Source organism: Mastomys coucha, unplaced genomic scaffold, assembly GCF_008632895.1.
Source record: "Mastomys coucha isolate ucsf_1 unplaced genomic scaffold, UCSF_Mcou_1 pScaffold18, whole genome shotgun sequence".
NCBI classification, from domain to species: domain Eukaryota; kingdom Metazoa; phylum Chordata; class Mammalia; order Rodentia; family Muridae; genus Mastomys; species Mastomys coucha.
In genome coordinates this window covers 3,883,845-3,900,390 of record NW_022196900.1, presented here as the reverse complement: position 1 = coordinate 3,900,390, position 16,546 = coordinate 3,883,845, and the positions used below count along the sequence as shown (strand labels likewise).

The 16,546-nt window shown below is 44.3% G+C and overlaps 2 protein-coding genes and 1 long non-coding RNA gene across 10 annotated transcripts in view; 2 read left to right on the top strand and 1 right to left on the bottom strand.

The window, feature by feature from the left end:
• Positions 1–3,219, top strand: part of Fancg (FA complementation group G) — an 8,997-nt gene extending 5,778 nt beyond the window's left edge. For 5 of the 7 annotated variants that reach the window (XM_031377157.1, XM_031377156.1, XM_031377153.1 and 2 more), the window contains exons 9-14: positions 461–527; positions 692–981; positions 1,121–1,167; positions 1,696–1,845; positions 2,281–2,398; positions 2,552–3,219. In XM_031377157.1, the coding sequence (XP_031233017.1) occupies positions 461–527; positions 692–981; positions 1,121–1,167; positions 1,696–1,845; positions 2,281–2,398; positions 2,552–2,660 (781 nt within the window). In that variant the 3' untranslated portion in view covers positions 2,661–3,219. The remainder of the gene's footprint in view (positions 1–460; positions 528–691; positions 982–1,120; positions 1,168–1,695; positions 1,846–2,280; positions 2,399–2,551) is intronic. The other 2 variants (XR_004120749.1, XM_031377154.1) reach the window with 2 other exon arrangements.
• Positions 1–16,546, bottom strand: part of LOC116095878 — a 26,780-nt gene that overhangs the window by 6,413 nt on the left and 3,821 nt on the right. The gene's annotated exons all lie outside the window — the stretch shown is intronic.
• Vcp (valosin containing protein) overlaps positions 4,905–16,546 on the top strand; it is a 20,882-nt gene continuing 9,240 nt past the window's right edge. Inside the window, exons 1-6 of one of the 2 annotated variants that reach the window (XM_031377150.1) lie at positions 4,905–5,250; positions 10,016–10,127; positions 10,307–10,479; positions 12,125–12,267; positions 12,684–12,814; positions 15,142–15,273. In XM_031377150.1, the coding sequence (XP_031233010.1) occupies positions 5,234–5,250; positions 10,016–10,127; positions 10,307–10,479; positions 12,125–12,267; positions 12,684–12,814; positions 15,142–15,273 (708 nt within the window). In that variant the 5' untranslated portion in view covers positions 4,905–5,233. Of the gene's footprint in view, positions 5,251–5,292; positions 5,312–10,015; positions 10,128–10,306; positions 10,480–12,124; positions 12,268–12,683; positions 12,815–15,141; positions 15,274–16,546 lie in introns of those variants that run through there. The other variant, XM_031377151.1, reaches the window with a different exon arrangement.

The following is a 16,546-nucleotide window of genomic DNA, read 5'->3' as shown; positions in this document are numbered from 1 at the left end:
AAAACCCAAAAAAAAAAAAAACGTGTTTTGCTGTTTTGGGTTTTTGCAAAGGTACTGGGGCTCTAAACTCAGGCCATCATGGTTACATAACAAGCATTTTATACAGCTAACTGTGTCCCCAGCCCCCATTTTTCTCTAGTATGACTGCTTAACCCTGTGAATAAAGCATTGACAAGACACAGGTCCCCATTATTAGCTTCCTGCCTTACAGCAGGACCTGAAATGGGGTCCTCACTCAAACAGTAACCTCTTTTCTTTGAAATGTGGAAGTATCCTTCCCCATCCATCCTGAAATGGGATAAGATCTGTACTGAGCCAAGGTTGGAGCTCCCAGACTTTGCTCTCCACTTTACGCCTCAGAGCTCAGGCATCCCTCCATTAGCCACGAGAATATTCTCATTGGAACCTTTTTGGGGAGCCAGGGACCTTGGTGAAGTTCACAGGCTGACTGACTCTCCAGGGCAGAAGATGCTGCGGAACATTACTTGGACCTGCTGGCAATGTTGCTGGGAGGCTCAGAGCCAAGGGTAGGTGTGTGTCTAAGGTTCTGTGTCCTTAGGTGGGAGGGTTGGGGTCACCCCTGCCCCCTTACTTGGTCTCACTGGGGAACCATTTCTCTCTGCCGGGTACTGGGGCCGTGGGTATGTTGACTCATGCAACTTCAAGACACTGTACCCTCCTCCCACCCCAGTTTTCCCCACCCACCTCCTCCCTAGATCCCTGTATGCCGGAGTTGTGTCTGGAGGCAGCAGCAGCGCTGATCCAGGCAGGCCGAGCCTCAGATGCTTTGACTGTGTGTGAGGAGCTGCTCAACCGTACCTCATGTCTGCTTCCCAAGACGTCCTCCTTGTGGGAAAATGCCAGAAAAAGAACCAAAGAACTGCCATATTGTCCAATCTGGGTCTCTGCCACCCACCTGCTTCAGGGCCAGGCCTGGTCACAACTAAAGGCTCAAAAAGAGGCACTTAGTGACTTTAGCCAGTGAGTCCAGGCAGACAGAGCGTGGGGAGGTGCGGAGGATGACTTCCTGACTGGGACCTGGGTTGGTTTACTTTATTCTTAGAGACCACCTTAATTTCTGAGCATGGTTCTTTATTCCTGTATTGCTATCCCTCTTCAGGTGCCTTGAGCTGCTCTTTCGGACCCTGCCTGAGAACAAAGAGCAAGGTGATGTCATTTTTTTCTTTTTCTTTTCTTCTTCTTTTTTCTTAACTTGGTCTCATATAGACCCCGATGGCCTCAAGGTTACTCTTTTAGTAGAAGATGACCTTGGATTCCTCCTCCTCCTACCCAAGTGCTAACAATATAAGTGTTTGCCACTGTGCCTGCCTCTAATTTAGATTGTCAGTTTTTCTTAACTCCTGAAAAGTGTTGTGTGTGGGTTCCCTTTCCATTGTACCCCAGTCCATCAGACTGGGAGACTTAAGGGGACATACTGGGCATGTTAACATGTGCCTTTAAATCCAATACTCGCAGTAGGGAAGTCGCTGAGTTTGAGGCCATTCTGATTTATATAGTGAATTCTGAGTCAACCAGGGCTATGTGGGTTTTTTTGAGACCTTGTCTCAATAAATAAGTAAGTAAATAAATAAATAAATAAATAAGGGAGGGCATGAGGAGACTTGGGACTGGGGGTTTGGTGACTGGGATGACAGGAAGACACTTGCTGACCTTGGTGGTGATCTCTGGGGACAGGCTCCAACTGTGAGCAGAAGTGTAGAGCTGAAGTGGCACTGAAACAGCTTCGAGTGGCTGCTCTGATTAGTCGTGGACTGGAATGGGTAGCCAGTGGCCAGGATACCAAGGCTTTGAGTGACTTCCTCCTCAGTGTGCAGATATGCCCAGGTATGTACACTTGAATGACATTGGCTATGTACAGGAGGTCCAAGTACAGGCTATGTACTTGGACAGAAGTGTAAAGATGGTATTCCCAGATAGGAGGAAGTGGTAGGGTTGTACTGTATATACCCAGGAGGTACCATGTGCACATATACAGACAAGCATGTATGCAAGGCTCCTGAGAGTTCCCTGGTCTCCCTACTGTCCTCAGACACAAAGGTCTGTACTATGTGGGGATGGCTTATGTAGGAACAGGACCAGTTGAACACTCTGTACTAGGCAGGCAATGGCCTCTGGGCAAGGTTGGTTATAAATAATCTAGTTCTGGTTTCATATGTGTGTAGAAAAGAAACTTCCTCTCTTAGTCCCGTTTTTCTTTTAAAAATGATGCCTCAGGCCCTTTCAGGTTCTAAGTCTTTGTGCCTTGGGGTGGGGCTCTAGGCAATAGAGATGGTTCCTTTTACCTGCTTCAGACTCTGAAAAGACTGGGTCGGAAGAATGAGGCCACTGCTTTCTGGCGGGAGGCCCAAAGTCAACTGCCACAGGAACAAGCTGCCGGGTGAGCTGAGTGTTGCTTGGCTTGGGGCTAGGGGGGAGCTGGAGCTCTGTGCTTCTGAGACTTAGCCGAGGGACAGGAGGAGGGAGGGAAGAAAGGGTGTGAACTCTGTCCTCTGCACTCTCAGCTAGCATCAGCATCATTCTTGTTTTTCAGGTCTCTTCCACTGTATTTAGAAACCTGTTTGAGCTGGATCCATCCTCCTAACTGTGAAGCCTTCCTTGAGGAGTTCGGGACTTCGGTGTTGGAGTCTTGTGACCTTTAGCTTCCTTGTTTCCAGAAGCAAGTCCTTCGCTCTTGAGGCTGGTCCTGTGAACCTTGATCTACTTACTACCAGTCTAGTTCTGGAATGGTCCCATGAGCAAATCACTGTCTGCTTGTGGCACTTTTCTTCCTTCCTCCTTCCTTTCTTCCCCCTCTCTCCCCCCTCTTCCTGTTTTCCTTTCTTCCTTTCTCTCTTGTGTGTATAGAGTAAAATCTTCTATTTATGTCTTATCTGCTCAGTACACATAGTCGAATGGGAAGGAAGGCTCACGGCAAGCTAGATGGGTATTGGCTATTTAAGATGCTCTATTTCCAATATCCATCTTCTGTCTGCCTTCCCTGTCTCCCTAACTTCCCTCTTCCCTCCCACTGTCTTCTTGGTAGGTTGGATTCTGGGGACTAAACTGTAGTTCCTCATATAAATCCCCACTCCCTACCCTTTATCCACCCCACCATCTACCGTAAGAGCTTGAGGTATGAGTCTGAAGAAAAGGCTACATTAATCCTTCTTGGAAAGCAGTGGCTTAGTCCTTTTTAAGTTATTAAAATTTTAAATTGCTTATTTTAAGTTGTGTGTGTGTGTGCCCTTGGAGGGCAGAGGTGTTGAGCTATAGTTACAGGCTGTTGTGAATCACCTGACACGGGTACTAAGAGTCTCTAATCTGTGTTCTCTGGAAGAGCAATTATATGCTCTTAACCTGAGCTATCTCTCTAGCTATGTTATCTAAAAGCACAGCCAAAAGCCCCAGGAATCTGAGCTAGGTGACAGGTCTGGAGAATGATCTTGACAGGCCTCCTAAGGAAGAGTGGTACTTGATACTTAAGAAGGTGGGGACATGTGGTACCTGCCTTTAATCCCAGCACTTGGAAGACAGAGGCAGGCGCTCTTACATAGTAAGTTCCAGGACAGCCAGGGCTATGTAGAGAGGCCCTGTCTCAAAAAAATTAAAACAAAAATGGAGTTGGGGGGTAGGGAGATGTTTCTCAGAGTAATTCCATCTCTAGAAACATCTCTCAGGTCAGTCAGTGTGGGTAGAAGGTGAAGGGTGAATTGAGTCAGGATGCCACTCAGAGCCAGCCTACAGTCTTGTCTTTTGGGGCACGAGGACCTTAAGTCACAGCACATGGTTGGTTTTCTTGCTCTTGGACATTACTGCATTTCTGCGTGTTCTGCAGTTGTCCTTGACTTCTGTGAACCTCAGTGCCCTCCCTCCCCAGATAATATTTATACACTATGGTAGGGAGTGTATATACTCCCAAGCCCTGAGAACTTGCAAAACCTGGGTGATTACAAGAGAGTGCAATGGCAATAGGGTGGATTAAGAGCTGGGGTGCTGATTCAGAACTAGGGTCCAGAGAAGAAGAGGGGGTGGAATGGGCTAGGTTTTTGTTTTTTGTTTTTTTGTAGACTAGAGTCTAGCTGTGCAGCATTAGCTGGCTTCAAACTTTCAATCTACATTTAGCCTCTGGAGTACTGGGATCTGGGGTGTACACCTCCATACCCAATGTTTTTACTTGTTTTAAAATTTTATCTAATCAGTTTTGAGACAAGGTCTCACTTTGTATCTCTGGCTGGGCTGGCTGGTGACTTAAAAGTCAGAGAGCCGCCTGTTTCTGAAGTGCTGACACGAAAAGCATGGACCACCACATTGCTTTTAAAATTTATTGAGATAGTGTTTGAGACTAGAATTATAGATATGTGCCACTACGCCGACCTGGTTTTGTTTTTCAGAAAAGGTCTTGTATCCTGGGTTGATCTCCATCTAATAATAGTCCTCCTGCCTCAGCTTCCCAACTGCTAAAAGTACAGACGTAGCCCATCAACCACTCCCTATGTTGAAGCCAGTGAAGGATTTTAGTATGGTGGAGTAAGAGGATCCCTAGGATAGGCGAGAAATGAACTATGTGGGCTATTATTACAACCCAACTAAACTAATAAGGGTTCAAGCCTTTGTGCGAGGTTCTTCCAGCTGCTTATAAACTAAGGAGCCAATCAATTGAAGCCAAGTAGGAGAGGCCTCGTCGCAGAGATAAAGACTCTCGTTTTACCAGAGGATCTGGCCTATTGCTTTTGTCGATTGGTCAAGACTCCCTATCGGTCGAGGAAGCGTAGTGCTGCGGCCAATTGACGTGGCGTTACTAGGCGTGTTGCAGCCCTGAGGCGGGGCTAGGCCACGAAGGAATTTTCTGATTGGTTATGGTCTGCGGGTTGCTGGGGAGAGGCACGGAGGGGCGGGCACGAGTCCCAAGGCAGGCGCTGATTGGTTGAGGGTAGAGCAGCTTTCCTTCCGATGATTCGGCTTTTCTCGGTTCAGTCTCGGCGAAGCGTTTGGTGCCGTCGTTTGATTAGTCGCTGCCTCCCTCGCGGATTAGGAGCTAGCGACTCCCGCCCGCCCGCCCGCCCGCCGCCCCGGTGCCGCTGGGAGGAAGCGAGAGGGAGGCTGCCTGAGGGTCTGTCACTGCTGCTGCTCCTCCGCCTGAGTTGAGTGAAGCCCGGGCCTAGTCGGTCGCCTGCCTTTCTCGTAGCCGTTACCCTCAGGCCGTCACAGCCGCCGACCGGGAGAGGCGCGCGCCATGGCCTCTGGAGCCGAGTAAGTGTACGCGCGCGCCCGCCGGCTGCGGGGGCGCGCACCGTGGGACCCGCCGCGCTGGGTAGGCCCGGTCGGACCGCGTCTGAGAGTCTAGGCCGGGAGGGAGAGAGGGGAGGAGAGGCAAGGGGCGAGTGAGGGCCTCGGGCCGGGCTGTGCACCCGCGCGCCCCCTAGGTCGGGTCCGCGCCGGGCTCGGGTCGGAGCCTGGACAAGATGGTGCTGTGTCATGCAGGCCCCGACGGCCTGAGTGGCTCCCTCGGCACGGCGGCCCCGGCCTAGCTAGGCCCTGGGGTCCATAGTCCCTGCGTGGAGACCTTTGGCGCTGGGACGCCGGTCGGCCATTTCGCCGACCACAGGCGGAAGACCCTGAGCCCGAGAAGGGAAACACTGCAAGCCCGAGGCCCTGACTGGGCCCAGTGGGCGTGGACTTTGGGCCACGTGAAGGCCTCAGGAGCCCTGAGACTCAAGGGAAGGCCGGGCCGGGAGAGCTGGGGGAAGCCCTGGCCGGCCTCGGTGGATCTGGGACGGTGTTGCCCGAAGTTGGCATCTTTTGAACAACGTATAGTGAGGGGCTGTTAGGGAGAGGGCAGGTCATGCCTTTCTCAAATGGCAGTTTTTCACCACATTAGGCCTGTTGTAAACACCCGGAAGTTTTACCTAGTTTTTTTGTTGTTGTTTCGCTTTGTGTTGTGTGATCGGAGGTGCCTAGAAAGAAGGTGTTTTTCTTTTATATTAAGGTGCCGAAGTTAGAATCCAAGTTGTTTTTGTTTTTTGTACCTTAGCTTTGAGAGCTTGCAGGTTAGAGTTGGCTTAACTCTTCAAAATAATCACATCTCTTTTCCCCAAGCATCTACGTTGAGTCTCTGGACTCTTGCGGCCCTACCTTCATCTTTCAAAAAGCATCATATAAAACCTAGCCATCTTTATTTAGTTAGAAACGAGAGCTTTCCATACAAAAACAAAGCAAATCAAAAAAAAATCAAGTCCGTAGGAAACTACAAATTCTGTTGTTTTGAGGCCATTAGGTGTTTTGAGTGTTGTAGGTTTCATTTCCTTGGGATGAAGTATACACTCAGTTGTTTGGTTATTAATTTTTTTAAATAGCTAGGTTGGGTGGTATTGTGTACATCTGTAATCCCAGAACTTGAAAGTCAGAATAGCACTTTACTAGGCTAGCTACATATTGAGCCCTTGTCTCAAAAAACAACAAAATACACTTTTAAAATACTCTTTTTTTTAAAAACAGGGTTTCTCTGTATAACCCTGGCTGACCTGGAACTCACTCTGTAGACCAGGCTGGCCTTGAATTCAGAAATCCGCCTGCATCAGCCTCCCAAATGCTGGGATTAAAGGAGTGGGCCACCACTGCCCGGCTATTTTTTTTTTTTTTAATTAAAATTTTTTGTTTTTGTTTTTGTTTTTTGAGACAGGGTTTCTCTGTGTAGCTCTGGCTGTCCTGGAACTCGATCTGTAGACCAGCCCAGCCTCAAACTCAAAGAGATCTTTCTGCCTCTGCCTCCCAAGTGTTGAGACTAGTGGTATGAGCTTCCACTGCCCTGTGTTTTGTTTTTTTGATATTAGGCACTCATGAGGACCAAATTGACCTCAAATTCAGCCTTGTAGTCAAGGCTGTGTTTGAACTCCTAGTCTTGCTGCCACCACCTCGCATATAATGGGGTTACAGGAATGTCACAGTATGCCCCACTTACATTTAGATTTTTTTTTTTAAATTAGAATTTCTGAAATCTGGCATCATAGGCAGTTTCTACCTTTAGGTCATGTTGGTGGTTCTTACCTGAATTTCCAAGTTCCTTTTGTGGTCTTTGAGTTTTGGAAAGGACCTGAGTCATTCAGATGATAGATTTCCCTAAAGAACATAGAGAACTGTAGTTGCCCTCAGCTCTTTTGGAGGTTACCAGCTCTAATCCCCACGGGTAACTGGAGAATTACAGGACTTTAAGGGCCTACTACTCATCTGTAGGGCCAGGGTCTGCACTGGTAGGCAGATTGGATGGAGGTTGTCCTAAAAAACTTTTGAGAATAAAATATAAAGTGATAACTTGAGGCACTCCTGTAAATCAAACAAGAAGATGAGCAGCCTTTGGGGGAAGATATTGTTATAGATATGGGGCAGTAGAAAATTTGGTGGATTTACACACATTTTTTTTTTTTGAATCAACAAGAGTTAAGGAAAACTCCCATTACTTTATAAAGTAATGGTTAGAGATGTAACAACATAGCTGAGTGTGGGGATGCATGTCTGTGATTCTGATAGACAGAAGGATCACTGCAAGTTCAAGGTCATCTTGGTTTACATAGCCAGGCAGAGCTATATATAGCAAGACCCTTTTTAAAATAACAAAATAAGTGAGGGTAAGATATTTCCTGTGGCAGTGCTTTTTTGTTTGATTTTGCTGTCTCATCTCAGCTCCTGGAAGAATGCTTTGTAGACATCCATTTATGATTACTACTATTCTTGAAACAGTCTTGCTCAGGCTGATTTGAAGCCTTTTGCCAATTACTGAGATAACAGGCATGGACCACACTATCCCTGGATTTCATTAATTTGTTGAAGAAATAGTTTCTCCCCTTCATTTACTTCTTCCATTGTTTTACCTCTGTTTCAGTTAATAATACTCATGCTTCTCAAGCCTTGAAAAGCATTTTTTGCTTGCTTGTTTGGTTGGTTGGTTTCTTTTTGGCAAGCTAGGGTCTCTTACTATATCCCTGGCCTGGAACTCTGTAGACCAGTCTGTCTTCAAACTCACAGATAGTTGCCTGCCTCTACCTCCCAAGTGCTAGGATTAAAGGCTTGTGTCACTGTGCCTGGCCAGAAGTAACTTTTCAATCGGAGAGTCCACTGAGTCTAGTAAGTGAAGGCTAGAAATGAGCTAGACATTGGTTCCAAAGACATGGCTCAGTAGGTAAAGGCTGCCAGACCTAATAACCTAAGTTCAATCCATTGAATCCACATAGTGGAAGGAGAGAGCAACTACCATACCATACATACATAAATCAGACAGACAGACATAAATAAATTTAGAAAAAAGTTACTATCACTGTCTAGTGAATAATACTAGCTTCTAGGAAATTGATAAAAAATTAGTTGCTTGAAGGCAACTCAGAAGGTCCTACCAGTCCCTCAGGAGTTACTGGCAGCTAGTGGTTTCTTGGGTAAAGGGACACATTTCCTAAAGTACTGTAGCCACAGGCTAAGTTGTTCCTGTAAATAATCCCTCCTTATGTAAGCTCTTAAACTAACTGGATTACATACACAAAAGAAAGACTCATGAGAGGGGGCAGTTGCTAGGAAGAAGGGGGTCAGTGGGAGAAGGACAAAGGAGGGCAGTGAGCTTAATATAAAAATGTATGCATGCATGATAATGTCAGTGAAACCCATCTTGTATACGTGATGTATCCATGACTAATACATGGAAATAAACTTTAAAAAAGCAACTTGGTCTCTTAAGTGAGAATTTAAATTTTACCATTTTTCAAAAAAAAAAGCTCTTTTTGAGTTAAATCCTTTTCCTGAAGGTGAGCACACTGTAGCTATCTCCAAATACACCAGAAGAGGGCATCAGATCCCATTACAGGTGGTTGTGAGCCACCATGTGGTTGCTGGGAATTGAACTTAGGACCTCTGGAAAAGCAGTCAGTGCTCTTAACCACTGAGCCATCTCTCCAGCCCCGGTGTTCTTGTGATACTAGGAAATGCTCTAGGTTTATCAGGTTTATTTTTTGGGGGTGGATGGTGCTAAAAATTGTGTTTTGTTGTTCTGAGGCTTGCTTAGTTTAACATGGTTTCTTTGAGTCTTGTCTGGCTTGTTTAATTCCCTTGGAAAAAAGGCAATAAAAGAACTTCAGTGCTGGAGAGATGGTTCAGTGGTTAAGATCACTGGCTCCTGAGTTCAAATCCCAGCAACCACATGACGGCTCACAACCATCAGTAAAGAGATCTGATGTCCTCTTCTGGAGTGTCTGAAGACAGCTACAGTGTACTTACATATAATAAATAAATAAATCTAAAAAAAAAAAGAGAGAGAGAACTTCTTCAAAGCTCTGGAATTAATCATGATGACCATGTATGAGACATTATGAAAACATTTTACATTTTTTGTCTCAAAATGTAAGAATGAATATTGAGATAGATCTTACAGTCTTACAAATGAGGAATCCAAAGTCCAGCCAGGTTAACTAACTTGAGTGAGATCACAATTAAGTATTGTCAGAGTTGGAATTTAGACCTAATAGGTCTTGTTGTAGAACCCTGTTATGTAGAGTCTAAGAGTCTATAAGACTAATTTTTTTCTTTTTTCAACACAGGGTTTCTCTGTATAGCCTTGGCTGTCCTGGAACACACTCTGTAAACTAGGCTGGCCTCAAACTCAGAAATCCGTCTGCCTCCCAAGTGCTGGGATTAAATATGTGTGCCACCACCGCCTGGCAAGACTAATTTTTTTTTCTTGGTTGCTTTTGAGCCTTTATTTTTGTTATATCTTTTAATAGTCTTCAGTCAGTTTCCCTGTGTTGGCATATGATCCCTTGGGGCCTAACAGATTGGAACAGCAGCACTCAAAATGTGGAATGGGAATGAAAATCAATGTTGGCTATAATCATCATGAGCTTATCTGAATTTTCTTTTTTTTATCTGAATTTTCTTTAGCTGCACTTTTAAGCTATGTCTATCCATTCTCTCCTTAGTGAATCTTAGAGATTGGTGGTATTCAGTATCTATTAGGTCTGACTTCATTCTTTCCTTCTAGTTCAAAAGGTGATGATTTATCAACAGCCATTCTTAAACAGAAGAACCGTCCCAATCGGTTAATTGTTGATGAAGCCATCAATGAAGATAACAGTGTGGTGTCTTTGTCCCAGGTAAGTTGGATGTATAGTCCAGTCTTTACTGTACTTAGAGAGATTTCCCAGCTTTCTTTTGTCATTTGTCTTGCAGTGATGGATAAAGTGGGGTTTATTTGGAATTCTAGCCTAGAGGATTCCTTCCTATCTAAAGCTCAGTGACCCAAAGTCCTTAACTTTTGTTTTTTCTTTCTTAGCCGAAGATGGATGAACTTCAGTTGTTCCGAGGTGACACGGTGTTGCTAAAAGGAAAGAAAAGACGGGAAGCTGTATGTATTGTTCTTTCTGATGACACATGTTCTGATGAGAAGATTCGAATGAACAGAGTTGTTCGGAATAACCTCCGAGTTCGCCTCGGAGATGTCATCAGGTTTGTATGAAGGTGGGGGATAGATTCTTGACCTCTTAGAAATGAGACCAGATACAGTTTGCATCAGAGACACCATCTCCCTTGCATTACAACCAGGATGGAATCCTAGGCAGCTGCAGATGTAGGAAATCCACCTGGTCATGGGAAGACTAATGTTTCCAGGGCTATGCGTAGGTTGCACTACCTTTCTAGACTTGAGGATCCACCTCTGCTTGGTCTGAGTACATTGTTGCTGTCTTCAGACACATTAAGAAGATGGCATCGGATCCCATTAAGTCCTGTTGTGAGCCAACATGTGGTTGCTGGGAATTGAACTCAGGTCCTCTGGAAGAGCAAGCAGCCAGTGCTCTTAACCATTAAGCCATCTCTCCAGCCCACAAATGGCTTTCTTGGTGCCCCTAATGTTTTTCCAACTGGGGAGTATAATTCCTCATAACTGGGTTGGAGAGGTTGTATGAGGATATATAGCTAGTAAATGATACACAGTTATATCTACAGTATATCTACTGATCATAATGCTGTGACTGCTTAATGGCTTGTAATGGTGCTGAAATAAAGTGGGAATGTGAATAGGAAGGAGTTCTTTTAAAAATAAGTAAACCTGGGGCTGGAGAGATGGCTCAGCAGTTAAGAGCACTGACTGCTCTTCCAAAGGTCCTAAGTTCAAATCCCAGCAACCACATGGTGGCTCACAACCATCTGTAATGAGATCTGAAGCCTCTTCTGGTGTGTCTGAAGACAGCGACAGTGTACTTACCATATAATAATAAATTAATCTTAAAAAAAAAATAAGTAAACCTAATCCTGGCTTGGTGGTACATACCTTTAATTCTGACAGTTGGGAGACAGAGACAGGTGGGTCTATGAGTTCAGGCTAACATGGTCTATATAGTGAAAAAAAATGTATCTTTTTTGCTGTCTCCAAAAAGTAAAAAAAGATAGTAAACCTAGGGGACAGGAGCATAGTTTATAACTTGATTAGGATTGCTGTGGTATAAGTGACTTTGGTTGTTGTACTCAGGTATGAGGCTTCCACAATCTTTAGTTACTTGGCCAGGACCAGTCAGTCAGTCAGTCTTTGAGATCTTTTTAATGAAGTCTTACTATGTTTTAAGTACTTTCTTCTTTAGACTGCTTAGCTCACTCAGTGTTTTGACATTGTAGTTGAGATTATTATATTTTGATTCAGTTGTAAAACCTTGTTCCCCTCCTCCTTGTAATACTGGGATATTAATATCAGCTAGAAGACTAGAATAACACAAAACACATACCTATATTCCCAGTAATCTTCAGAGAGACAGGAGATGGTTGACACTAGCTAGAAAGGATTATCATTGTTGAATATTCCATATTGAAGACTCCAGTGGTAGGGCTGTGCATATGTGGGGCTTTCAAATATTCTTAATTTTTGGCTTAGTGGATGGGTGGGCTTCTGTTACTTCATCATGGCTGTGGCCTGTCTTAGTTCTGCTTGGCTGCTCCTTTGCCTTCTCTCCCACCCTGCCTTCCTCCTCCTCTTCACCTAAGGCCATCCCTGCCTTTTCTCTTTCGCTTGCCATCAGCTGTCTGTGCCAGGCCCTTTCGGACACCCAGTGCTTGGGGCTGCAGTGTGGTTGGTAATGTGGAGTCTGCTTGTCATCCTCAGCATCCAGCCATGCCCTGATGTAAAGTATGGCAAACGTATCCACGTGCTACCCATCGATGACACAGTGGAAGGCATTACTGGCAATCTCTTTGAGGTATACCTTAAGCCGTACTTCCTGGAAGCTTATCGGCCCATCCGTAAAGGTGAGAGAAACTGAGTTTAAGAGCAATTGTAACTTGAGTAAACTTTGTAACAATTCCGTGTTATTTTCATGTGTGAGTATATATAGATATGACCTGCACACATATTCAATTGTCTACTCTCTTACCCCCCTTCAGTGCTCTAGGATAGTAAGCAGTTCTCATGCATCTCTGAAGGATAATATGGTTGCTGTCAAGTTGAAAGTGTACAGCTCTACCATTGTTGGTTGTAGTGAAGTTTAGGTTGTCTATAACAGGAATGTAATACAGAGTTGTGTTTTACTGTTGCCTGGTGTAGAGAAGGAAGGCATAAGTCATAGCTACTGAGCTTTATTTTAGATCATGAAGTCTAGTGAAGACGTTTCACCTGGTCCTGTACTTAACACCTCTAATTGTACTCTTATTGCTTTGTATTATAGGAGATATTTTTCTTGTCCGGGGTGGGATGCGTGCTGTGGAGTTCAAAGTTGTAGAGACAGATCCCAGCCCTTACTGTATTGTTGCTCCAGACACAGTGATCCACTGTGAGGGGGAGCCAATCAAGCGAGAGGTGAGTTACTCCCTAATCCCAGTTCACGGTTTTACTTTGCTTTTTGTTTGTGGTGCTGGGAATTGAACCCAGGGCCTTGTGCATGTTAGGTAAGTATTCTGCCACTGGAATGCATCCTCATCTCCCAAATCATTTACAACTCAGGTAGTATTCATGTTGCATATCAAACTGAATACTTTTGGAGTTTAGATGGCCTTAATGGAAGTAGAAAACCACCTAAGTATTTCTTTTTTTAAGATTTATTTATTTATCTTATGTGTATGAGTACACTGTAGCTGTACAGTACAGATGGCTGTGAGCCATCATGTGGCTGCTGGGAATTGAACTCAGGATGGCCCTGCTCGCTCCAGCGTAATATACTGTAGCTGTCTTCAAACACACCAGAAGAAGGCTTCGGATCTCATTACAGATGGCTGTGAGCCACCATGTGGTTGCTGGGAATTGAACTCAGGACCTTCGGAAGAGCAGTCAGTGCTCTTACCTGCTGAGTCATCTCACCAGCCCTAAGTATTTCCTGAAAGAAGCCAATCCATGAATTTAAGATGAAGTCTAAATGATGTGAATGATTGGTGCTGAGTGTGGTAGAGGTGGAGGTGGGAATATTGTTGTAAGTTTGAGTCTAGAATGATGGTCTATGAAGTGAGATCCTGTCTCAGAAATGTAAATGGGCTGTGGCTTGGTGGTTAAGAGCACTGGCTGCTCTTCAAGGGAACCTGGGTTCAATTGCCAGCAGTCACATGGCTATTTTTGATCATGTTCTTATCACACACACCCCTTTTGTTTGTTTTTGAGACAGGGTCTCACTATGTTGTTTTTTCTGGCCTGAAACACAGTGATTTGCCTGCTTCTGCCCCTCCCACGATGGAGTTAAAGGCATGTGCCACTGTGTGCAGAATTGTACTGATCCTTCAGAAGTCTTCTACTCCCCTAACTTTTCCCAACCTTTATTTACATGAATGGGTAGTGTGCTTACATGTGTGTCTATACACCATGTCCATATCGGCTCCCCTGAGATCTGAGCGATAACACAGTTGTGAGCTGTCATGTGGGTGCTGGGAGTTGAACTTACGTGTGCTTTTAACCCCTAAGCGCTCTCTTCAGCGGTGGCCCACTGAATTTATTTAGAATTGATCATGTGGGGAGGGAGAGGTTATTAGACAGCTACAATTTACCAGTGGCTATACCACCACTAAGGAATATTCTGAATTCCAGCTCCTCGGTGCCAGGCTATAGAACTCAGTCTGTAATGGGAGTCCCCCGTCTGTTTTTTCCAAATGGGAAACAATGGAGTTTGGGACTACTGCTGTGGTTTCTGGTTTCCTGTGTATCCAGTTTGCCACTGGTGTGCTGCATCCACTTGCCAGGCAGGAATGAGGAGGCAGAGCCTGGGACAGGTGGAATCCAGTTTGATTCCAAATGAGTGCTGAGAGTATGGAGGGGCTGGAAGAGAAAAGTCTAGACATTTAGGATTCGATATGAAGCACAATCCCCACCCTGCCTAAGAGATCCTTGATTGATGAGAAGGTCCTTACTTGTCCAAACAGCTTTATTTAATGGCGAATGTGAATACCTTATTCAGGGTGAACTAGAGATTATCCTTTTGAGGGAAACAATACCCTAAAAGGGAAGCTCATTGGCTGAATTGAATACCCAGGATCTAAATGACTCATTAGCATAGAGAAGTTTGTGCTGTGTGACTGGCTGTCATTTCCTCAGTGGGCTCCCAGAGCAGGTAGTTAGGCAGGGAGTTGGCTCCAGTCCTACTGCTGTCAGTTCCGAGTTTCATGGGGTTTGGGCTTACTCAACCATACCAATTTTTCTGTCTGGTGGCACAGTCCACTTGCCCCACACCTCAGGGTAGGGTGGTGCCTTTATGAACCACTCTTCCACCTCCACTCCATTCAAGATGGGATGTTGATGAACCCAATCGTGTGTAGGTCAGCTTTAGTTTTTTTAGGGATCACTTTCAGTAAAACTATGAGAGCAGGGTTGGGTATTTTTCTTTGTTTTGTTTTCCTTTGACTAGGTATTGCTGTATAAGCTGGCTGGAACTCACTTTGTGCCTTAAGCTGGCCTCACATTCAGTCTTTCTGCCTCCTTCCAAGTACAGAATTTACAGGCATTTGCCTGGCTTAAGCCAAGTTCCTTGTAGGAGAGAATCTTTTCATACAGCATAGTTTTTTCCACACCAAATAGTGAGAGGATTTGGAGAAATTATATTTTTGCTAACAATACTATTCCTGTGGGGTTTTTTTCTCTCTCTCTCTTTTTTTTTTTTTTTTTTTTTTTTTTTTTTTTTTTTTTTTTTTTGTACTCTTCTATATCAGGATGAAGAGGAATCCTTGAATGAAGTAGGCTATGATGACATTGGTGGTTGCAGGAAGCAGCTAGCTCAGATAAAGGAGATGGTGGAGTTGCCACTGAGACATCCTGCACTCTTTAAGGCAATTGGTGTGAAGGTGAGTACTCTAAGGTCTGTGGGGACTCTAAGGTGCTGCTTAATCAGTGTGTAATCAGTGGTGTGACTGCCACAGATGGCTTAAAGAGGCAGTCATAATCTTTGGGTTTATAGAAGTTTTTAAATTCATTAGAGCTATAGATTGTCATGTACACATATACACATATATAATATGCTTAAACAACATTTCTTATCTCATGGATCCTATTAAAATTTAAACATAATTTTGCCAATTTTTGTAGACCATTACTCAATAAAAGGAGATAATGGAGTATTAGGATCCTGAGTTAAATATTTGAGAACACTGTCTAGCATATGTTTTTTGACCTTTTCTATGTAATAGAACACACTAAAGATGGACTGACTTCTTTGCCTAGTAAACATACAAGTGGTTTTGTCTTCAGTGAGGGCAGTTTCAGTGTCTTGTGGATTCGTCTGCAGACAACTTCCAAGAGGAGGAAAAAAAAAGACACGTCTTCATTCACAGCACTCATGAGGCAGAGGCAGGTGCATTATTGAATTTAAGGCTTGCCAGCCATATCTACAGAGAGAGTTCCAGGACAGCCCGGTTACACAGAGAAGTCCTGTTTGTGTGTTATTTTAGGAGAGAAATCCTGTTTTGAAAAAAAAGACATTCTAGGGCTGAAGAGATGGCTCAGCAGTAAAGAGCACTGACTGCTCTTCCAGAGGTCCGAGTTCAATTCCCAGCAACCATCTGTAGTGGGATCCGATGCCCTCTTCTGGTGTATCTGAAGACAGCTACATTGTACTCACATATATAAAATAAATAAATCTTTAAAAGGAAAAAAAGACATTGTAACCGGATATCAAATCATCAACAGTTCTCAACCTGTATGTTATCACCATTGAAAACCACATAGTTCTTAGGAACTAAGACACCACGCAGTAGCAATGAAAATGATTAGGGAATCCTAAGACATCAGAAATAGGTGTTTTCCAGTGATGGTGACCCACAGATTTAGAGCCACTGTCCTAGAAGGTTGTAAACAAATGAGTGAAGAGCTCTAACCCTGAAAAGCAGACCTTGCTTTAGTAAGTACCTTGCATCCTGCTTTGTCAGAAATTGCACCCTTGGCATAATAACTTCTTATTCACTATCCTTCCAGTTTTTAAAGTCCCCAGGTGTGACTTTTTAAAGGTTGTTCATAATTAGTCTGCTATGCAAGTTGCATTTATAAATGTTAACAGCTTTCTGGCATCACTTTTCTTTCAGTAACAGGAATGTATATGATTAGTTAGTGTTTATTTTTGAG